At 36.8% G+C, this 25,079-nt stretch overlaps 1 protein-coding gene and 1 pseudogene across 1 annotated transcript in view; one reads left to right on the top strand and one right to left on the bottom strand.

Annotated features, from left to right (window-relative positions):
• FAM63B (family with sequence similarity 63, member B) overlaps window positions 1-25,079 on the bottom strand; it is a 136,157-nt gene that overhangs the window by 98,896 nt on the left and 12,182 nt on the right. The window contains 2 exon segments of the mRNA XM_006894500.1: window positions 322-358; window positions 14,882-14,985. Coding sequence (XP_006894562.1) covers window positions 322-358; window positions 14,882-14,985 — 141 coding nt within the window.
• On the top strand, window positions 8,872-9,564 carry LOC102848309 (annotated as a pseudogene).

Here is a 25,079-nt window from a genome sequence, read left to right on the forward strand (position 1 = left end):
TATTAATTTCAATGAAAATTTACAGAGACTTTTGATTTCAATTCATTCTTGGCTGCACTTTTCTCCCTGCCCACTCCTCCCCCCCAGTACACTCTTCTCTTTGAAAAGGAAAAGAAAAATTCTTTCATTGTTTTACAATCCTTCCCACCAGGTCCACTACACTATGCAGCCTTCGCTCTGGACTCCAGTCATGACAAAATATCTAATCATGTATTAAACAGTTTTCTCCCTCATCTGTTTCAATGCAGTATACATTATTTATCCCATCTTTCTCAGTCTCCCTCCAACCCCGAGGTCAGTCCTGTTGTACAACAGTGGTACTATGCAGTATTTTTCCTTTTGTAACTGAGATACTTCACTCAGCATAATGTCCAGGGTCATACATTTTGAATAATATTGTATGAGCTCCTTGTTTTTTAATGCAGTGTAGTATTCCATTGTGTGAATATACCACAGCTTCTCTATCCATTCATTTGTTGATGGACACTTGGGTTGTTTCCAACTCTTTGCTATTGTGAACAAAGCCGCAATAAACAATGGGTGTGTATATATCTGCTTGGGTGGCAGTTATGGTCTCTTTGGGGGTATAACTTCTGACTTCTTGACTCTGGGGTATTCACTGGGTCTGCAATATTCTCCGATTTTTTTTGGAGAAGGCGTAATTTGTTTTCTCACAGTATTTGAAGCTGCCTGCTGCTTTCTTGACATGTGAAGATTTTCTTGATAAGAGTTAGGTCATTTCTCAATTAAAACAGACATTCGGAGGAGGGGAAGAAGAACGAACTGGGGAGGAGGGTAGAGAAAACAGTGCAACAATGAATGAATGAAAACCCAAAATCTCTGTAAATGTTCATTAAAACTAATAAAATTTAATAATAATTAAAAAAAGAGGTCATTTCTATTGTAGCTGCATAAGTTATTGGTAGTTCTTATCTATATAATGTTACTGATTAGCTGCCAGCTTAAAATGTTAAATCTATGGGGTGAGCCACTCACAATCCTGAAAATCCTTTTTGGGAAAATTTGCTTTTATTAAACTCATTCAGTTTCTCCTGGTCTGCAATGCTGCCCTGTAGGAATCTCACTTTACTGTATGTAGTTCCCTCTCTAAATTCTATTATCCTTCTTCATCTATGGAGTGGCTGAGTGATGTAAGACCAGGTGCTCCATTTGAGTAGTTTCTGTCTGGGGGTGGTTCAAGTCAGCTTTTTCTCAAAGCTCAATGTGCCAGCTGAGAAAGTCTTTCCCCTGTTTTTAGGTCTTATCCTGCCTGGCAACTGGAATGGCCCCATAATGGCAAAGGCAAGGAACCCCAAATGGAAGAACCCTTTCTCCTGGGGTAATTCAGTCCCTTCTCTCCCTTGTTTGCAGCTGAAAGTGCTGACTCTGGGGCAGAGTGTTTCCCCTGATGGCGCCTTCTCTCCTGAAACTTAATGCCTCCCATTGTCTCTGGAGTGGTGCAAGATTAGAGGTGCCAACTTAAGCAGTTTATGTGTGGAGAGTTTCAGATCAGCCTTCTTTCTTGCAGAAAGCTGAGAAAGTTCTTCCCATACTTGTAGCTCTCTGTCCCAAACTCTCTTGTGCTGTTTGGCACCTGGGATGGTCCCACAGCAGTGGATGCAAAGATCTCCAAATTGAAGGACTTTTCCCAATAGGAGTTTCATTCCCTTCTCTCCTCTGAATGCACCTGAAAAGTGCTGGATCTAGGAAAGAATGTCTCATATGAGGACACCCTGTAAAGTTATTTTTACAAGTTGTTGCTATGTGCCATTGAGTCAACTATGACTCATACCGGCCCTCTGAACAATAGCTTCCAACCTTGCCCTATCTTGAGCCAATCTCATTGCCTTTGACACATCTGTCCCTACTGCCACAGTTACTTCTTTGTCAATCCACCTCATCTAGGGTTTTCCTCTCCTGTGCTAATCTTCCACCCTTCAAAGTATGATGTTCTTTTCCAAGGACTGGTTCCTCCTGGCAACATGCCCAAAATATGTGAGATAGATATGCAAAAGATGAAGTTCCTAAAAGTTCTAGCTTAAAGTATATTTTTCTTTTCTAATACTGTTTAGTTCCTTTCCCATAAAGTAGGAACAAATTTCATTGATAACAACAGTATAACTATTTCCCCATTGCCTCTACTCAATGAACATTATCAACCTTCTAAATGTCTACTACTCTGATAAGTAAACTTTTTTTAAATTTAAAAACTGGTATATTTTCACATATGTATTTTTAAATAAGTATCATCTTCTAAGGTACATATGGCCTTTAGAGTATATGTTGTTGTTTTGTACTGTTAAGTAGATTACAACCCACAGTGACCATGTCTTTTAAATACTCATAACACCTTTTTTATTTCATAACACCTTTTAAAATACATATCTTATCTTACATTTTCAATTAATGATATTGGTTTTTTTAAAAAATTACCTGTCTATACAGCTCTTTTGTTTTTGAAATATCTTTTTAATTACCAAGATTAACACATTTCCTAAATTACATTTGTGGTCTATGTTTCTCCCTATCAAATTCTAGATTTATGGTGTTTCATCTACTTTTTGCTGTACTGAAATGTTTAATTTTAATATGATTTAATTATTCCATTATAGCTTCTACATTGATGCTATGGTTAGAAAGATCTTCACCTGTCATGTATTAAATTTTGTCTCCCAAAATACGTGTCATCTTGGCTAGGCCAAAAGTGATTTTTTTCGGTTATGTAACAATAAAATTATTCCCCATAATGTGACCTGATGTGATCATTCAATCATGTGTGAAGTGATTAGGGCGGGATTCAACACCTTTACTCAGGGCAAAATTTTGATCAGATATTAAAAATTACTTCCCTGTGGTATGGTCTGTATCACTTTGATCTAAGAGATAAAAGGAAAGAGAAATAAGCAGAGAAAAAATGACCACACTATCACCAAGAAAGAAGAGGCAGGAGTGAAGTGTGTTCTTTGGGCCCAGAGTCCCTGCACTGAAAATCTCTGACTCGGGAAGATTAACACTAAAATACATGTTGATCTCCAAGGAACGCTGGGCCCACAGATATTATAAAGAGACTAACAGCCTCCTCTGATTCCTTTCCATAGAGCCAGTCTTCTGAACTTAAAATTATACTCTCTGTACTTGTTGTTGTTGTTGTGTAACACAGAGCCAGAACAGAACCATAGCTGAACCTCCAGCGGGTTTTCAGAGGCAATTAATTGCATGGGAGGAGAATGCTCATCCTTCTCCCACAGAGCAGCTGGTGGATTTTAACAGCATGTTTCCAGGATTGCAATGGAGCTTCTTGCCACCAAGCCACTAGAGTTTGCTAAAAAGTTATCTACTTGGGACACTTCAGTTACAGGAGCTCCAGAACTCTGGAGGCTTAGTGCTAAGGCAACTCAAAGGCATGCAGTTCAAATCTACCAGTTGCTCAAGAGAAAGATGGGCAATCACCTCTGTGAGATTTACAGCTCTGGAACCTGCTGGAGTGTCCCTATGAGTCAATTCCGAATTGATGGTATATTAACATATATAAAGAGAACTAAAATATCATATCTCTCTCTTTTTTAAGATATTCTCTCTTAAGAATATACAAATAGCCACATAATTTTTTCTTTGTGTAATTTTATGTTTATCTTTTATTTTAATATCTAAATCTTTTACACCAGATAAGTCGAAGATTTAGATCTAGCCTCTCCCTCAATCTCCTACATAGTGGACAAGTTTATGAAATTGCTTTTACTTGCTCATCTTTTTAAAAAACCACACAATTCTAATTCACTGATAAATTTGGCTGGCTTGTAAAAGTTTTTATAATAGAAAACCCTTAAATTTTTAAACAGAAGAAAAAAGGATGAAATTGGGATGTTGAAACATTACTCTGGTATGGGGCCTAATTCGGAGGTAAAAAGAAATGATAAAAGTTGCAAGAATTCAGTTGTGAACTACAGACAAGTGGAAATCATGACACAAAACCCTGATAGGTCTACAGGCCAAAAAATAGAAGACAGTGTTTGACAGAAGAGGAGGCACTGCCACCTCTGGGCAAAATTTGAATTCTTTGTCACTGACCGTATTCTTATAATGCATCCCAGAGCCCCTGGGACCTTGCCAAACTGATTAGTGGAGATCGAACCTGAATTATTTCCTAGTGACAGGGACTTCAACTTTTTTCTATCTTCATGAGATTGTCCTCACCTCTCGCCTCCTCCCTCCTTTTCACCGTACCTACAACCTTTTCACCGTACCTACAACCATTCTCCTTACAATAATACTGTTTTAGCAACATACAAACAGTTGTGGGTAATTTTAAGTCATACATAGTGCACATTCCATTTTGTGTTGTGCTTTATATTCCATGTTATCTTCCAACCCGTTTACTGCCTTCTGCCTCCACCTTCTTCATATTATTTTAGTAGACTTTCTAACAATTCTAACTACCTGTTTGTCATAGTTCCTTCTCTACACCCACAATCTTCCAATATTCTAGTAAGAGATTTCAAAATTAAAATTAATTGATTTCTTCTTCTCTAAACTTTGCCAGTCAAATTTCTCATTCCACTGGGGCACCTCAGCTAGGTGTTAGGACAACAATTAGCACCTTCTTACATAATCCTTCTGATTATTTGCTTATTAACTCAAAAGCATCTCTGATTCCTTCAGAGAACTGAAGTAATCTCACGAGGAGAAAATTCAAGCAGTTAGAAAATGAAACAATTTAGTTTGGCAATATTGCTCAGTATAAAGTTCTTTTTGTTTGATGTAGAGTCTTCAGAATTTCTTATATCACTCTTGCTCATTTCTCCCCACTTTCTACAAGCATGTTACTTCCACACTGCCTCTAGCAGCTAAACCAATTCAGGATCTAGATATTTTCCTAATAATATTTATTTTCCTCGTAATCACAATTGTCTATTTTGTGTTCTGCTCCCTCAGTGCTTAGCTAAGAGTAAGATAAATTTAAAACAGAAAAATGTGCTAATTATTTGTTACTCGTTCCAAGAAAGATACTATGATAACATTTTCATAGTAGAGTACATTCATATTGCTATATTAACTGTATTGTTGAACCTCTAAATAAGTGATAATATTTAACTTATAATATATTTATAATATTATAAGTTATATAGTAATTAATTACTGTATATAAACAAACTAAAAAATACAAATTAAAAAGTATATATATAGCTTGGAAGATTAGTCTTTCAGCCTTGTTATGTGGTTTTTTTTTTTTAAATCACCCATGCGCGCGCGCACACACAGACACACAGACACACAGACACACAGACACACACAGTTGCCTAGATTAAAAAAAAGCAGGCCATTTAACCTTTCATTAAAATAGAGGTAGAATGGGGGGATCTGCATGAAAAACAACATATACAAACTTTTTAAGCAAACCAGTATAAAATAAAAATTTATTTTAAAATAAAGAAGTAGAGCTCTTTGAAATTACAACTTTGTGATGGTTTTGCATTTTCTCTGCATATCAACTTCTGCATAAATCTCATGCATTTCTATTATTAGCACCTCTGTTCTTAAGCCATCTGGCTCTGGTCATGGGTTTTCTGCCACAACTGTATTCTTCCATTTATGGAACAAAAAGGTTTATTTCGCTTCAGGAAACATGCAAACATTGTTGTTAGGTGCTGCTGAGTCAACTTTGATTCATAGCAACTGTATGAAAAGAACCTTCCTGCACCATCATCACCATCTCTACTATGTTTGCCATCTCTACTACACTCAAGCCCACCGTTAAAGTCATTGTGTCAATCCACTGAGTTGAGGGTCTTCCTCTCTTTCATTGATCTTTTCCAGCATAGTGTCTTTTCCAAAGATTAGCCGCTCCTGACAACATGTCCAAAATATGTGAGATGAAATTCCATAATCCTTGCCTCTAAGGAGTAGCCTGGTTGCAGTTCTTCCAAGACAGTTATTTTGGTAGTCTACATATTCATTACTGTTAGTGTTTGGGGAGAACAGTGTTCTAAGTGGTACAGCACTTGTCTGCCAGTTTGTTGTACTGAGATAACCTGGGGTTACAGTGATACTGAAAACTGTGCCACTGTGTGTCAAATGTCATAAAGGTTACCCATGCTGGACAGGTTTTGGTAGAGCTCCTTGAGTAAGACAGATTAGGAAGTAGGATGGGCCATCTATTTCTTAAATTAGAGGCTTTTGAAAACCCTATGAACACTAAAGGAATGAGGATAGTTATAGTAGTGTAGTGGTAGACTCCAGATTGGAAGTCACTTGAAATGAGGGAAAACAATATAACAAACATAAATTAATAAATGAAACATGGAATATATGTAACTTGAATGTTGGAAAACTCGAAATTGTTAAAAATAAAATGAATGTATGAACATCAACATATGAGGCATACATTAGTGAGATGAGATGGACTAGCTTTGGCCATTTTGAATCAGATAATTATAGGGAAGCAGGAGTTGTATCCACTTCCTAAACAACATGACTCTGTAAACTCCACGAACTTTGATAAATGCTGATAGTTACAGAAAGGCTTCAGGCCTTTTGTTCACCGGGACACTATGAGTTGTAATTAACCAGATGACACCTAACAGTTACAAAACAACATATTCAATATCTTTACCAACATTACAATTCAAAGGCACCATTTTTTCTTTGGTCTTCTGTACAGAAAGCAACTGAAATAACCATGGCTTAAACCATGTGAATCTTGTTCTTTAAACCAATATCCTTTCACTTTAGCACTTTAAATGAAGACAAAGGGAAACAGAACGACTGGCAACAACAAGCAGACAGGAGGTCAAGTACATCAACCTGAGACAGCACAGACTGGAGTGCTAGAATGGCATTAGAAATGGGAGATGAAGTGGCAGCACAACTTAGGTTACCACTATGCAAGAGAAATTATAATTTGAACTACATAGGTAATTTTCATTATTCTAATAGGGAGCTCTGGTGACATATCCAGTAAGAAGTTGTGCATTTAATTTTATACCCTATCTCTTCTATTTTAGTGAATATATGTAACATTTATTGTAATTTTCACATGCTTGATTTTATATTAAATATCCTTCATAAAAAAAAAAAAAAAAGACATTATGCTACTAATCCAAAGATTGCTCCTCCTCGGGAATTTTTTCCCCCTCTTTGGGAATTTTAAACTACCAGTGAGAGAAAGAAGATGGGCAATAGTCTCCCATGTGATATGTTGTTGTTATGTGCCATCGAGTTGCTTGCAACTCATAGCGACCCTATGTACAACAGCCCTAAATTCTGTTCTGTACTGTGCCAATCTCATTGTCTTCGATACACTCATCTCGATTACCCCAGTCACTGAATCAATCCACCTCCTAGAGGGCCTTCCCCTCCTGTGCCTGCCCCTGCCCTCCACCCTCCTAAGCATGATGTCCCCCTTCAAGGACCAATCCCTCCTTACAAGATGACCAAAATATGTCAGACGAAGCCTCAGAATCCTTGTCTCCAAGGAGCAGCCCGGTTTAACCCTCTCCAGGATGAATCTGTTTGTTTTCTTAGCGGTCCATGTTACCCTCAATACTCTTCTCCAGCACCAAAGCTCACAGCCTTGGAAATCCAAGAGAAGGCCAGTAATGAGTAGGTCAAAAGAGAGGGAAAGAGCAAGAAAAAGGGAGAGAAAAAGGGAAGGGAAAAAAAATAGAGAGAGAGACACATATATACAAAGCAGCTACATCAAAAATAGAAAATGGGATATATGAAAATAATTGTTTTTAATTGTGATATGAGTGGAAGTTTACAAAGCAAATTAGTTTTGTGTTTTTCTTTTTTTTTTTTTTTAGTATTTATTTTTGTGTGTGTGTACCGTCAAATCAGATCTGACTGGTACAGGAGGAGATTGTCCTTCCTTCCCCGGCAGAGCATCTGGTGGATTCGAACCGTGCGCCTCTGGGATAGTAGTTGCAGTTCCTTGCCACTAGGCCACCAGAGCTCCCCGCAAATTAGTTTTTTAAATACATTTTGTTTAAATTAATTACAATACCCACAACTGAAGCTGAAGAAAATTAAAGCAGTTCCAGAAGGACCAGAATATGATCTTAAGTCTATTCCACTGAATTTAAAAATTACCTTAAGAATAGGTCTGAAGCACTGAATACCAATGATCAAAGTTCAGATGAGTTGTAGGATGATTATCAAGGATATCATCCATGAAGCAAGCAAAAAGTCACCACAGAGGAGGAAGAGAAATTAAAAAAAAAAACCCACAACCCAAAATGGATGTCAGAAGAGACCCTGAAAAGTGCACTAGAGCATTAAGAAATAAAAAAGGGGAAGAGATGCTGAAGTAAAAGAGCTGCTTGAGAAGACAAAGCAAAGTACCATAACAAAATGTGCAGAGCTGGGTTTGGAGAATAAAAAGAACTTGTTCAGCACTTCTCAAGCTGAGAGAACGGAAAAACAAATATGAGTTTGAGATGCAATGGACAAAATTTTGAATGACCAAGTAAGCATCAAAAGATGGAGAGAATACACAGAATCACTGTACCAAAAAGAACTGGCTGACAATGAAATATGTCAGGAAGTAGCACAAGATCAAGAGCCACGTGATCAAAAATAAATGAAGGAGGAAGTTCAAGCTGCACTGAAGGCATTGGCAAAAAAATAAAGCCCAAGTTATCAATGGGATACCAACACACAGATGCAACTCTGAATGTGTTTACCAGTCTATGCCAGGAAACGTAAGAGGGTAGCTGCCTGGCTTACTGACAGGAAGAGATTCATATCTGTTCCCTTTCCCAGGAAAGGTGATGCAAGAGAATGTGGAAATTATCTAACAGTTAGGCTGGAGCTGAGCTCAAGTGGTCCTGAGCTCCAGGAGGTGTGGCCAGCCCGTGGGGCTCCAAAGTGAGAATGGAGGTCACAGCGAACATGTACCAGATGCACAAATGCCTCTTCAAGCAGGTGGTCTCCACTTTTCTCCAAAAGCATCCCAATCCTAGGGATAAAAATGTCATCTGTGTGAAAAATAGTGAAAGGAAAAAAAAGATATATCCACAGGAATCATCTATAAGAAAAGGATTGCCTTCAGTCAGGATGTGATTCCAGAAACTTTAAGGACGAGCATTTTAAAAATATCTAATATCAAGGGAGCTCTGATGGTTTAGTGGCAAAAAGCTGTACTGTGATCTCAAAGTTGCACGGTTCAAATTCACCATACTCCGTTGGAAAAGGAAGCGCTACCTCCTGTGCCAGTCGGATCTGATTAGACGGTACACAAGGGGGAAACATTTAAAAAACTAAAAATACTTAATATCCAGTTAGAAGAGGAATCGTGGCTCAACCCTCAGGAAAGAAGCATGGCTATAGAGAGTCATGTACACAGTATGCATCTATGCAGGAAGAGTAAGTCTTCTGTGACATGTGGAAACCCCAAATTGGGCAGAGTTTATTCAAAGAGACAGGATTTCAACCACTGGGGCTGGATTTCTCAGCTGTATTTTGGAAGCATTTGCCAGCACATTCTTAAAATAGGGTGCCCAGAAGGGAATTATAATAATGGAGATGCTGCTAAAGGAACAGTATGGTGCCCCCTTGGCCAAATAAAGACTCATCAGAGAGCAGTGTCCAGGCTTATATTTTCTCAGTAACCTCTTGGACACAGCACATCAGAGATGCAGATTCTGGAATACAGGTTTGATGATATAGCATTGGCAGCTTGAAGAAAAAGGAGACCTTTTACCAGAGTGTGAAATGATACCACATCTCCCTTACATGGAAGCCTGCTTTTTTAAATGATGGGTCTCATGTCATAAGAACACCTAGCTGGATTTTCATGGAACACTCTCTCAATGATTTTACAAAGAAAATAAAACCCTTATAAAATTAAAAAAAAATTGAACAATATCATTAATATCACAGGTAAGCAAAATACTGCTGAAAATCATCCAAAACTGGCTAAAATTCTACTATATAATTAGTGAAATGCCAGAAGTTCAAGTTGGATTTTGAAGAGGGAAAACATTGCTGATGTCAGATGCACCCTGACTGAAAGCAAAAAAATATCAGAAGAGTGTCTATCTGTGTTTTATTTTCTAAGCAACAGCATTTGATTGGGGTGGTGTTATTGTTGTCAGGTGCCACCAAGTATGCCCATCAACTGGTGAAAGGATGAACAAATTGTTGTATTTCTTTATAATGGATTATTATTCATCCATAAAAGGGAACACAATACTAATATGTGCTGTAAAATTAATGAACCTTGGAAACATGAGAAAGAAGCCAAGTAATGAAAGAACAAATGTTTTATGACTCCATTTATATGACTTAATCAAAATAGGCAAATTTACAGAAACAATATAGATTAATGAATGCATGTGGCTGGGGAGGGATTTAGGGAGGAAACAGACTGATTGTTAAGGAATGCATTACAGTAGACATGTATCTTCATTTCTCTTGGTATATACCTAGGAGAAAAATTGCAGTCATATGGTAATGCTATGCTTAACCTTTTGAGGAACTGCCAGAGAGTATACCAAAGTAGTTTCATACTTTTTTAAACATTCTTACTGGTTAAGTGTAAGGTTTTCCAATTTTCTTCTTGTACTTACTCCAGTCAGGTTTATATCCTATGCAATTGTAAATATTATCAATGATCTCCTTGTTGCTGAATCAATGACAATTTTCAGTTTTCATTGTATTTGAAGTATTAATAGTGTTTGATCCAGTTAATCTCTTACTCTTTAGTAAACCATTTCCTACATATGGACTTCAGGAAATCACACTTTCCTGTTTTTCTTCTGTCTGGATAGGCATTCCTGTTTTTTCCTCATCTCCCAGCTTTATAACCACTGGCAATGCTTTGAACTCAGTCCACTGACTTCTGCCCTTCCCTATCTATATTCATTTCTCTTTGTGATCTTATCCACACTTAGGCTCTATAACCACTTATACACAAGCACTGTCTGCTCTCAGATGTGTATTTACAGACTAAACCTATACTTTACAATACAGTAGCCACTAGCAATATGTGGTTATATAAACTTAAGTTAATTTAAATTAAATTGAAAAATTTAGTTCCTCAGTCACATTTTAAGTGTTCAAGGGCTGTATGTATGAAGAGATTTCCCATCTTTCTCCCCAAGCTGCTGGATTCAAATTACGTGCCTTAGGGCGGCAGTGTAACTTCTTAACACTAACCAGAGCTCTCTCAATAGCACAGACGTAGAACATTTCTGCCATCATAGAAAGTTTTAGTGTACAAAATCTACCGCTCCTTTGAACTTTAGATTTATAGATCCTACTGCCTTGTGGACATCCTTGTTGGATGTCAACAAACATCTAAAACACAATTTCCTGATAGTCTTCCTTAAAGTCATCCCTGTTTTTCCTGTTTCAGTTGACTGTAACTCTATCCTTCCAATTGCTTCGGTCAAAATTTCACAGTGTCCCCTTAAGTCCACTTGCTCAACATCCAATTAACCAGTTAATTCTCTCAGAATATCACTTCTCACAACTATTACTACTATTACCCTGTGTGAAGTCATCATCATCATCTTTATTATGTTCCAAAAGATTCTTAAACGGTTTCTTTGATTCTGTCCTTAGCCTTCTAAGGCCTAATTTTCAATAGCATGACCAAAGAGTTCTTGCTAAACTCAAAGCCATATTATGTCAGTTCTCTCTTCAAACTCTCTAATGATTTCCCAGCTCACTCACAACAAAAGTCAAAGTCATTAAAATAGCCTACAGTGCCCTAAATCCTGACCCACAATTCTTCTCTGACCTAATTTCCTACTCCCCCACTTCCCCAATCTTTTCCCACCCACAACACTCCTTAATAGTTAGAATGAATATTCAAAACCCATCAACCACACTTCTGTCTTCCTCATGAAATATAATTTAGTCTTTAAGAATCACTATGCTATTGTGCCTGGCTACCATTACTGACTATTCTGATCAAGGTCATAACAGATGAATACCATCAGAATGAGAGAAAAATGTGGAATAGAAATTTCCTAATACAGATTTACTAACTAGTTGAGACTGAGAGAGTCCTTGAGATGAACACTTTTGAGACATTCTTTAAACCTTGAAATGAAACTATCACCAAGGATACCTTTCAAACTAAATAACAAAGCGACTCAATGAATATCATCTACATAAGATCAAATGATCAACAATAATCCTAAAGCAAATATGAGAAAGTAAGGAAGCAGGCAAACAGGACTGCTAGAAATAGAACCAGAATGGAACTGAAAATGTTGACACACTGTGAAAAATGCAATCAATGACACTAAATAAATATTTTTTTGTTTGTTTGTTTGCTTTTAATTTTTGTGTGAGTGTACCGTCAAATCAGATCTGACTGGTACAGGAGGAGACTGTCCCTCCTTTCCTGGCAGAGCATCTGGTGGATTCGAACTGTGAGCCTCTGGGATTGTAGTTGCAGCTCCTTGCCACTAGGCCACCAGAGCTCCCCAACACTAAATAATTTGTGAAGATGGCGTTGCGTGCTGTCAAATCAACTATGATTCACAGCGACCCTATGAACGATGGCTCTGAACCGTGCCCTGTTCTGAGCCAACTTAACCATCTCTGACTTGACCTCACTGCCACAGTCACTGTGTCAATCCATCTCAGCCAGGGTTTTCCTCTTCTCCACTGAACCTCAACCTTTCCAAGCATGTCCTTCTCCCTGGTCCCTCCTGGTGACATTCCCATAGTATGTGAGCTAGAGCTTCAAAATCTTTGCCTCCAAAGAGCAAATTGGTTTCACCCTCATCAGGACAGACCATTTATTCTCTTGGCATTTCATGGTATGCTTAATACTTTTTTTCCAACACCACAACTCAAAGGCATCGATTCTCCTTTTATCATCCTTAGTCACTGTCTAGCTCTCAGATGCATAGGAAGCAACTGTGAAGACTATAGCCTGGATTAGGTGCACCTTAGTATCTAAACTGACATCATTGCTCTTTAGCACTCTGGAGGGATCCTTGACAGCAGATTTTCCCAATGTAACACATCTTTAGATTTCCTGATTGCTGGTACCAAGATCCAAGTAAGATGAAATCATTAACAATCTTAATCCTTTCTGCATTTATCATGATACTGCCTATTGGCCTGGTTGTGGGGATCTTTGTTTTCCAGATGTTGAGATGCAATCCATATTGAAGGCTGTATAGCCTTTGACCTTCTGCAGCAAACAATTCAAGTTCTCCTCAATTTCAGCAAGTATCATCTGCATAACAGAAGTTGTTAATGAGTCTTCCTCCAGTCCTGATGCCACACTATTCTTCATGAAGTTCAGACTCCCAAATGATCTATTCTGCATATAGATTAATAAGGTATAGAGAAAGGCTATATTCCTGATGCACTCCTTTCTTGATTTTGAACCATGCAGTGTTCCTTTGTTGTGTTCAGTCTACCGCTTCCTAGTCTGGGTCTAGGTTTCACATGAGCACAATCGCGTGTTCTGGGACTCCCATTCTTCTCAACATTAGCTACAATTTGTTGTTGTGATCCACTCAGTCAAATGCCTTTGCATAATTGATGAAACACAAATAGACATTCTTCCAGTACTCTCTACTTTCAGCCATGATCCATCTAATATCAGCAATAATATCCCCAGTGCCATAGCCTCAAGATTTTGCTTGCATGTGATATTAGTGATATTTTTTGATAATTTCCACATTCTGTTCGAACACCTTTTTTGGAAATGGAAATAAATATGGATCTCTTAAAGTCAGTTGATGAGGTAATTGTCCTCCAGATTTCTTGGCAAAACTTGGTGAGTATATCCATAGCTACATTTGTTGAAATGTCAGCAGCCTGTTGGTCTAGGGATTTCACTCTTGTTTGGGTGTGAGAGGCCCTAGATTTAAATCCTGGACAAGCCCTGAAATAATTTGTATAGAAACTGTTTACGTAAAAACTGCTACCCTAGAGGGAAAAGCACACTAAAAAAAGAAAGCCTATTTTGCATATCAAAATAACTCTTCTTTATCTATAAAAATCTCTAGCCAGTGATGTTTATCACATCAAAAAAGTTATCTTTTAAAATCTATAATTTCATTTACTTACATAAACCTATGTACGTAGCTAACAAAATAATTCATGATTTAGTTGGCAAAGACAAACTAATAAGATTGCTTTAAATAAAAAATCAATTACTGAAAATATTATAACATAAAAACATGGATTAAAATTTCCTATGTGGCAATGACATATATATATATACCTTTCTAAACTGTAAAAAGACAACAGTGTTATGTACAATTACTTATGCTTTAAAATAGTTCTACTTAATGTAGTCAGTCTAGTCTGCAAATTGTGTATTATTGGTGTTTTGAAATTAAAACCACATACATGAATAAGTCATTACACTGTTTCCTTCATCAAGAAAATTTTGCTATGATAAAAATTTCACCTCAACTATTCAATTGCTTAGAAATGGAGCAGATCCTTAGGTCTGCCTTTCCAAGGTGCCTAGGTCTGTTCAAACCACCAGCCTCTTGGCTAGTCATTAAGCAAGTAACCATTTATACCACCCAGAGCAAGCTACCATCTATGTCATTTCACTCTGGTAATTAAAATTTTATACACTGACATAGGTTTGTGAATCATATTTTGAATTGCACTGTTTACTCATATTTTGGAGTACCTTCCAAATGCAATGCCAGAGTTTCTGTGCCATTATCATTCATAATGTGTGGAAATTAACATCTATTTTATTGTTTCTAGATGTTCTCCAGTCTCATTTTTTTTACATTATAGAATTTTAACACTGGTCAGAAAGAATAAGAACAGTAATATGTCAAAAAAAAATTTAGTTAAGACAGTAAAAATTATAATTTTAAAATAGGTTAAATAATAGCACCTTAGATGGTGATATTTTATAATAGATTATTAGCTTTAAAACTTTTCTTTTGAAATATATATAAAATCATCTGTTTTGCAACACTAACCTAAATATTCCATCAGCTGTTCAGCAGTTATGATTTCCATCATGGGTGGAAGTTTCACCTGAAAAAGAAAGTATTATTTCTATAAAATCAAATATTTTTGTTAATTAAAGTATTTCTATTAGGTAGACACACAAGTCTCTATATACATATGTATGTGTAAAAGTATTCCTTTATGCAATATATGTTAGTATTCACTATTTATTAAAATCTTTAGGAAATACAGCAAAGTAAATAAAATCTCATAAAATTTCAAAGTCACTATAAGATGTTACAAGGAGCTGGTAGTATAGGGTATTTAACACTGGCTGCTTTCCAAAAGGTCAGCAGTTTAAATCCACCAATCATTCTGTGAGGAAAAGATGAGGCAATCTGTTTCTGTAAAAGTTTACTGCTTTGGAAATGCTATGGGACATTATACACTGTCCAACAGGGTCTCTATGGTCAGAACTAACTCAATAGCAATGGTTATAAGATTTTATAGAAACATTAAGAAATCTATTTTCAAGTTCAAGTACATTGGTCTTAATCATCCACCATAATTATTTTTAGGCAATTGGGTATCCTGTATGGTAGAAAATGTGGTTAAAAGATGGGCAGATGACACCCTCAACATGTTAGGACAGGAGAAGCAGTATTACTGAAACTAGTGTTGCATACAGCTCATTATCCCATTTCTTCAATCTATTTGGGCCATTTTTATAGCTGAATGACTAAAATTTATCCATTATAAAAATGAGTCATATAAAAAAAAGATTGTCTGCTTTTTCCTATAATGTAATTTAAAAACAATTAAATTTTTTTTAAAAAAAACAATTAAATTTTGCTATTTAGAGTATACACTTCAATACTAAAACTCTAAAGAAATACAAAGATATGACTACTGGAAAACCCAGAACTCTGACTACATTTAACGTCACTCATTGTCATTGAGCTGAACTGACTCCTGACCTTCAGCGGGTATTTAAAAGTCTATAAATCAAATGGAAGAGACTGCCCATTTTCCTCTTGTGGAGCTGCCAGAGAGGCACTGCCACCAGAGAAAGTTCTCTGTATGATTATCCCAGAGTAAAGGAGTTACAAATAGAAAGGGCCACATAGAGGCCCCTGGGCTGCTAATAATGCTCTGTTTCATGTCCTGCACGGAAGTTCCACTGATGTTTGCACTGTAATAATTTAAGACTGTAAAACTGTTTCAAGTAATTCCCCGTATGTGTATATTTTATAATAAAATAGGTAAAAATATGTACATGGTAATCACAGTTAAGTTGAAAACCTGGAAAATCCACTAGTGTTAATTTAACTAAAATATCACATTCATTTAAATTATTTTTCAAATGGGTTGTCTGGTAAATTACACAAATATTATAGTCAATGATTGTATAGAATATAAGAAAAAGAAACACCATAGGTATAAATTCAGAATAACTATCTATGATAGCAGAATAGCAAAAGAAATGAAAATCCTTCAGGAATAATTTTTGTTCAGTTGAGAAATTAATTTCTTTAACAATTTCTCCCACTATGAAAAAAGGTACTCTGAGAGTTATTATTAAACATAATAATAAGATGTCACAATTTAGTCAAGAAGTAACATGAGCCTTAAAAATCTCTGTAAAATGGAACAGGTTGAAATTCTGAGAGAGTATGTTCCAGGTGATGTTCATAAACAGATTTATCACTCTGTTGGTGCGATGGAAGTTTTAATCACTATTTGATGGAAAAATATTTTGTGTGGCATGTTTTCATTTATGAAAATGGATCTAAAATCAACAGAGAAAACATAAGGAATGTTGGTTTAAAAAATAACATAAAAATTATTCGGAAAAAGTTTTATATGAGAAACTGACAAGTTACAGTCCATCATCTGCTTTTCTAAATATTCTATATAAAATTTTTTTGGAACACATTCTCATTTGTTTCATGTTGTAATTGCAGAGCTTTGAAACAAAGATCACATCACTTTCAAAGTCTAAAATTTTTACCACCTGGTCTTTTACCAGAAAAAGTTTGTTGACTCTAACTTTAGATGATTCCTGTGGTTGTAATTAGGTGCCTCTGAGTTGGTTCCAACTCACGTAACAACACTATGAACAATAAAACAAACACTGCCTGGATCTCCATTATGCTCACAACCATTGCTTTGTTTGAGTCGCTGTTGTAGCAACTTGGACAATCTGTCTCATTGATGGTCTTGAATTTTTTTGCTGATCATTTCCTAAATAACATGCCTCCAGAAACGCTATGAACTTTGATAAATGTCAATAGTTGTAGAGAAGTTTATGGCCTTTTTTTTTTTCATAGGGTCACTATTAGTCATGCTCAACTTAAAGGCAATCAACAACTACTTTACCAAGCACGATTCTCTTATATAGGGAAAATTCTTATAAGAATTTATAAAAATAAATTCTTATTCTGTTATCAGTGTGTTAATGCCACTTTTGAAAGTCTGCTTACTTTATTATGATCTTTAAACTGAAAGATGAATAATTTTTTAAGCTGAAAGATGAATGACTGTCAGGCCAATCAGCAAGTCCCATTTACACCTAAAAATATTTCTTAAATAAATTAATTCTCTGTCACACATTCTTTGTGCACGTGGCCAGGAGGAACAGTCCTTGGAGAAAAACATCATATGCAGAAGGATGGAGGGACACCACATGAGAGGAAGACCCCAGATGAAATGGATTGATAGAGTAACTGGGGTAGTATGTCAGAGTGAGAGAGACTGGCTCAGGAAAGGGCAGCCTTCAGAGCTATTGTACATAGGGTAGCTATGAGTTGCAGGTAACTAAATGACACATAATAACAACAACTCGGACATTCTTTTACTCTAAAGAGATGCACTGCAGGAATATATTCACCAGAAAAATTCCATAAACAAATTGCTTACCCTCTCCTTCAGTTAACAGTCATTCTAAAATAAATTTTCAGAATTAGAATCTGAAACACTAAAAAAATTTTTTATTTGAGAAATTCATTGTTAAACCTTTGATTTCCACAAATTACTTCAGAGTTTAAGCTTAAAATTTTCAAATCAAATTTTGCTTTAAAGATTTGGAAAATAAAATTACAATCTTTTTATAGAGGTATCCTTTGCTTTTCAAACATTATGTCACTTTGTTTTTACAAAAACCCATACTAGTTTTGGTTTTTGTGAGCTGAGAATTTTTTTTAAAAAAATTTTTTTTTTATGTGTATACGGATCTGACTGGTACAGGAGGCAACTGTTCCTCCTTCTTCAGCAGAGCATCTGGAGGATTTAAACCGTGTACCTCTGGGATTGCAGTGTAGCTTCTTGCCACTAGGCCATCAGAGCTCACTGAGCTGAGAAATCTTAAGAGGATTTTTATGCTTTTTTTGAAAAAGAGAAAAAGTGAAGCCAGTTATCAGCATTTGAAAACCATGAGCAGCAAGAACTGTATCACCAGTCTCTTTCCCCAGGTTCTACATCTCAGCATCAAGACACCACCGTAGCTATAAACTGCGTTTGTGAACACTGTATGTTAGTGTTATATTTATGTGTTATGATTTTGTAGATTATTTTTGGGGTCTAATAGGCTCAAAAGTTTTTTCCAAATAAAGTAAGGTTAATTGCTTCTTTGCTTTATGCTATTTTGGCACAGGAGTTTTCTACTATTGCAGATCAGAGTAACCCATACTGATTTAAAGACTGGCCAACAAATATGCAAATTTCTTAAATTTCATTGGGCTTTAAGAGAAAGTTTACATAGATAATTAGTTTCCCATTCAGTAACTCACATGGACCAAATTGTACCTTGACACTGGTTGCAACAGAAATTGCAATAGCATTTGCATAGCATTGCAGAGCAGTATTTCACTACTCTTCCCCTATCTTAGAATCTCTGTTTCTATTTGTCTGGTTTTCCTGCTCTTACTTGCCTTACTTTGTTTTGGGGCAAATATTGACCTTTCGGTCTCATATTGCTGTTGTTATGTGCCATCAAGTCAACTACAACTCATAGCAAGACAATGAACAATGGCTCTGCACACCACCCTATCCTGAATCCTTACCATCTCTGATAAACCTGATCCTATTACAACAGTCACTGTTATCAATCAATCTCATTGAGGGTCTTCTCTCCTGCTGAGCTTCGACCCTTCCAAGCATGATGTCCTTCTCCAAGAGCTGGCCCCTCCTGACAGCATGCCCAAAAGATGGTGAGATGGAGTTTCACCACGCTTGCTTTCAAGGAGCCCTGTGGTTTCAGTTTCTTCAGGATAAATTTGTGTTTGTTCTGCTGGCAGTCCACGGTATGTTCAATAATCTTCTCCAACACCAAAACTCAAAGGCACTGTTTATTCTTCTGTCATTCAAGATTTTTTTAATTTATTCTAAAATTTTATTCCACTATTGTAGAAATAGAAATATAACTTATTAAAACAGGTGTAAGGATCCAAGGGGGGGGAGGGTAAGAAGTAGAGGGGAAAGGTTGGGGAGGGGGTAATCATAGGGTCACACAATTTGATGGGCAGAAGGAAGGGTGGGTAAAAGAAAAAGGAAAGATCCAGTGTGAAAAACAAGGTATATGAATTTTGTAAGCAAACCAGTTTAAAATGAAAAATATAAAAAATATTTTGTTCATAAAATCCATATGTATTGAAACTAAGACTTGAAATTTTTCCTTCAGCTCTTTCTGCTTGAGAAATGCAGATCATGTCCTTCCATTTTGGTTTTCTAACTCAGTTCTTTGCATATTTTATTATAATTCTCTGCTTTGTCTTCTCACCTGCCTTTTGGAATCTTCTGTTCAGCTCTCTTATTTCAGTATTTCAATGCTTTGTTTTGACTTCTTTATGTTTTGGTGCAATTTTCCGAGTCTCTCCTAACATCCTTTCTTTCCTTCCTGTCTTTGTAACTTTTGTTTCTTCATGGATGATATCCCAAAACTCATCTTATTTTCAGTTCAAAAGATCAAATCAATTTTTGAGATGGTTTTTAAATCTGGTTGAGACTCATGGTCTTATGTTAGTTCTCATGGACTTGCTTTCATTTTTTTCAGCTTCAATTTGAACTTGTACAGGAGTGATGGATTATCTGTTCCACTGTCAGCTCCTGGACTTGTTTTGACTGCTAATACTGAGCTGTTCCAACTCTTTCCACAGATGTAGTAAACTGTACTCTTGTGTTGTCCATCAGGTGTGGTCTATGAATATAGTCTTTATGTTTTCTTAAAAAAAGGTATTCACATATTCACAATGAATAAATTCTTGACTGTACACAAAGCTATCCTTTGATCTCTAGCCTCACTTTTGTCACCAAGGCCATATTTTCCAACTATCAGTCCTTCTTTTTCAGCTTTTACATTTCCAAAATGACTAGAACAGGAAACTGCCAAAAATTAATAAACTAACTCAGAAGAAGAATATCACTGCTTCTATTACATGGATCTTGGCTAAAGCAGATATTAACTGAAAGACATTTACTTGTGTTTCATTGACTATGCAAAGGTATTTGCGTGAATCATAACAAATTACAGATAACATGAAGAAAAACAAGAATTCCCAGAACTCTTAATTGCACTCATACAAAACCTATATATAGACCAATAAGCAATTATCCAAATAGAACAAGTGAACACTGCATGGTTTAAAATCAGGTGTGCATCAGAGTTCTATCTTTTTCTATACCTACTTAATTTGTATGATGAGCAAATCATTCAAGAAGCTGACTACATGAAGAGGGAAGACTCATCAACAACCTGCCTTAGCAGATGACACAGCCTGCTTGCAGAGAGTGAAGAAAACTTGAAGCACTAGCTGCTAAAGATCAAAGACTGCAGCCTTCAGTATCTTACACTCCAATATAAATAAAACAGAAATCCTCACCACTGGACCAATAAGCAACATCATGATAGATGGAGAAAAGACTGAAGTTGTCAAAGATTTCATTTTACTTGGATCCACAATCAACACCCATGGTAGCAGCAGTCAAAAAAACAAAAGATATTACATTGGGCGAATCTGCTGTCAAGGACCTCTTTAAAGTGCTAAAGGACAAAGATGTCAGTTTAAAAACTAGGGTACTTCCTCCTGATCTAAGTCATGGTTTTTCAATTGTTTCCTGTGTATCTGAAAGTGGACAATAAATAAGGAAAAGTGAAGAAGAATCAATGCCATTGAATTGTGTGGTGCTAGCGAAGAGCACTGAATATCTTATGAATTTCCAAAAGAACAAACAAATTCGTCTCAGAGGAAGTACAAACAGGGTGCTCCTTAGAAAAAAAGATGGTGAAACTTGGTCTCACCTACTTTGAGCACATTATTAGGAGGGGCTGACTCTGAGAAGAATGGGAATCCCAAAACATTTGATTGTGCCTATGCAAAACCTATACCTGAACCAAGAGGCAGTCATCAGAACAAAGCCTGGAGACACTGCATGGTTCAAAATTGGGAAGGGTGTCCGCCAAGGATATATTCTGTCTCCATACCTTTTCAATCTATATGCAGAACAGATCATCTAGGATGCTGGGCTGTATGAGGAGGAATGTGGCATCAGGATTGAAGGTAGATTCATCAACAATCTGTTTTATGCAGATAATACAATCTTGCTTGCTGAAACTGAGGAGGACCTGAAGTGCTTGCTGCAGAAGTTCAAGGACTGCAGCCTTTAATATGGATTGAAGCTCAACATCAAGAAAACAAAGATTCTCCCCACTGGGCCAAATGGTAACATCATTATGGACAGTGAAGAGATGAGACTGTTAACAGTTTTAGTTTACTTGGCTCCACAATCAACACTCTTGGTACCAGCAGCCAGCAAATCAAGAGACAAAATGCATTGGAAAAGTCAGCTGTCAGAAACCTCTCCAGAGTACTGAAGAGCAACAATGTTAGTCTGGAGACTAAGGTGAGCCTGATCCAGGCCATAGTTTTTGCAATTGCTTGCTATGCATCAGAGAGTTGGACAATGACTAGTTATGATAGAAAGATAATTGATGCCTTTGAACTGTGGTGCTGGTGCATAGAGTATATCATAGACTGCTAGGAGAACAAACAGGTTTGTCCTAGAGTGGGTGAGACCAGGCTGCTCCTTGGAGGCAAGGATTCTGAAGCTTCGTCTGACATACTTTGGACATGTTACAAGGAGGGACCGGTCCTTGAGAAGGACATCATGTTTGGAAGGGTAAAAGGACAGTTCAAGAGAGGAAGACCCTTGATGAGATGGACCAATTCAGTAACTGGGATAATGGGGGTAGGTGTGTCAGAGACAATAAGGTTGGAAAAGGATAAAGCAGGTTTTAGGGCTCTTGTACCAGGATCTCTATGAGTCGCAAGCAATCCAATGGCACATAACAAGTCCTTGGAAGAAGACATCATAACGAGAAAGGTAGAGGGTCAGCAAGAGAGGAAGACACTCAGTGAGCTGGATTGACACAGTGACTCAGCAGACATTCTTTACTCCTTTAGGCTAAACTACTTTTCATTATAAAAAAGATTTATGGAGGGAGCTCTGGTGGCCTAGTGGCAAGACGCTGCACTGCAATCCCAGAGGTACGCGCTTCAAATCCACCAGATGCTCTACTGGAGAAGGAGGGGGCAATCTCCTCCTGTACCAGTCAGATCTGATTTGACGGTACATGTAAAAATAATTAAAAAAAACCCAAAAACCACACAACAAGGAGAAGTAAAATTTTGTAAAATAAAAATAAAAGAAAAAGATTTATGAAGGTATTTTTAACATTTAAAAACAATAATTTTAGGCATCCATACTGGTTCAATAGAAATGGCACTTTTGTGATAGATAAAAATCAAAGACCAATCCACCAGATGCTCTGCCGCGGAAGGAGGGACAATCCCCTCCTGTATCAGTCAGATCTGATTTGACGGTACACACAAAAAATTAAAAAAAAAAAAAAATCAAAGACCAAAAAACAAATACAGAAAATATCAGATATAGCTTAAAATAAAGAAGTAAAATGTAATTCAAATTTAGGTACATTTATCTGTTGTCAGTTATAAATTTGATTTTGAATAAAATTTAATAATTACATATCCTTCATTCTTATCTTGGACTATCATGCCTTACTTTTTTTTAAAGAAGGCAATGTATACGAATTTTGTAAGAAAACCAGTATAAAATGTTTATATTAAAATAAAAAGGAATGATCTACTCTGCATCAGTTCTGAACCAATACAACTAACAATGCAATAAAACTCGAACATTTTTAATTTAGTAATTTATTTGTTTGAAAATATTTTTAATATAGCTGTCATCTATCATCAAAAACCACTATACTTACTTTCATGGAGTCACTAAATCCTCCAATTTTCTCAGCCTATTGATTTTTTCATGACTTCATCCCTCCCTAAAAGAGATGATCAACTGTTTCCACTTCCTACTCTAATCTCACTGACTCTCTAGTGAATTAATTCTTAAAAAACTCAAGCACTAATAATGCCATCAGTCATTCTTCTAGCTCCTCTTTTCATGTATGAAAGCTATTGGGGGAAAGCCAAAAATGAGGCCACACTGCCATAAGCTTTTCAGGAACATCCTACATTAACCATGGCTGCTAGCTGGCAACTTTTCTATTTGGACCTCAAAGTCCTAGAACTTTTCAAAATGAAAAATATTTTCATCACTAAATGTACCTGTAAGTAACTTATGAGTTCAAAAGTTATTTCTGTTCATTACATATCACTGATTAATCAGAAGTTATTCTGCCAGCCTCTCCTACTTATTTCGAGGAGGTAGGTCTGTTCCTTTGGGGAACTTTCTAATAAATCTCTTTACTATTTTATCTTTTAAAAAATAGTTATTCTGCCAAAATGGAGACTTCTTGTTGTTAGATGTCAGTATGATTCATAGTGACTCTAAGAACAAACTGACCCGTGTCCTTCATCTCTGACACACTTGAGTCCATTGCTGAAGTCATTGTATCTCATTGGAGGTCTTCTTCTTTTACTGATCTTCCACTTAGCTAAGCATGATGTCCCTTCTCCAAAGAATAACCTCTCCTAGCAACATGTCCAAAGTATGAGAGACAAAGCTTCACCATCATTGCCTCCAAGAAGCACTCTGACTGCACTTTCCCCAAGATCTATCCATTTTGTTCTTTTGGCAGACCATGAGATAATACTCTTCTCCAATACCACAACTCAAAGGCATCAATGTTTCTTCTATCATTCTTTTCACTGTCCAGCTCCCAGATGTGTAACGAGTGATTAAAAAACACACCAACCAACAACATAGCCTGAATCAGGCAAACTTTAATCTTCAGAAAGACATCATTGCTCCTCAGTAGTTTGGAGAGAACCCTGAGAGCAGACTTGCTCAATGCTTATGTCTCCTGACTGCTGGTACCAAGCGTGTTGACTGCTGGTCCCTGCAAGATGAAACCAATGACAACTTCAAGTCTTTCTCCATCTATCATAATGTTGCTTATTGGCTCATTGGTGAGCATCTTTTTTTTTCTTGACATTGAGATGTAACCCATGTGGAAGTTTGTAGTCCTTGATCTTCAGGAGCAGGTGTTTTAAGTCCTCCTCACTTCTAGTAAGCAGGGCTGTGTCATCTGCATAATGCAGGCTGTTAAGTCTTCCTCAGAACTTGATGCCACATTGTTCTTGACAGAGTCAAGCTTCATGAATTATTTGTTCAGCATACAATTGAATAGGTATGGAGAAAGGATACAACCCTGGCACCCATTATTCCTTATTTTAAATCATGTGGGGTTCCTTTCCTCTGTTCTGATAACAGCTCCTTAGTCTAGGAACACAATTAAGTGTTCTGAGATTCCTATTCTTCTCAATGTTAACCACACAGTCAAATGCCATTGCACAGTCAATAAAGAACAAAAAGACATTCTGGTATTCTCTGTTTTCAGCCGAGATTCATCTGACATCATCAATGATATCCCTGGTGCCACAGCCTCTTCTAAACCCCACCTAAACTTCTGGGAGATCTCTCAATTTACCACTCTAGTCTTTTTTGATCTGAAGACCTTTCAGTACTCTTAAAAAATGACTGACAACCCCAAAGAGTTTCAGTTTGTGTGTGTTAAATCTATTGATGCTTGTTGTTGTTGTTATGTGCCGTCAAGTCGTTTCCGACTCATAGCGACCCTATGCACAACAGCCCTAAACCCTGCTCTATCCTGCGCCAACCGCACTGCCTCTGACACACCCATC

The sequence above is a fragment of the Elephantulus edwardii genome, unplaced genomic scaffold (assembly GCF_000299155.1).
Source record: "Elephantulus edwardii isolate Elephantulus edwardi_28Jun2011 unplaced genomic scaffold, EleEdw1.0 scaffold00145, whole genome shotgun sequence".
Classification (NCBI taxonomy): Eukaryota; Metazoa; Chordata; class Mammalia; order Macroscelidea; family Macroscelididae; genus Elephantulus; species Elephantulus edwardii.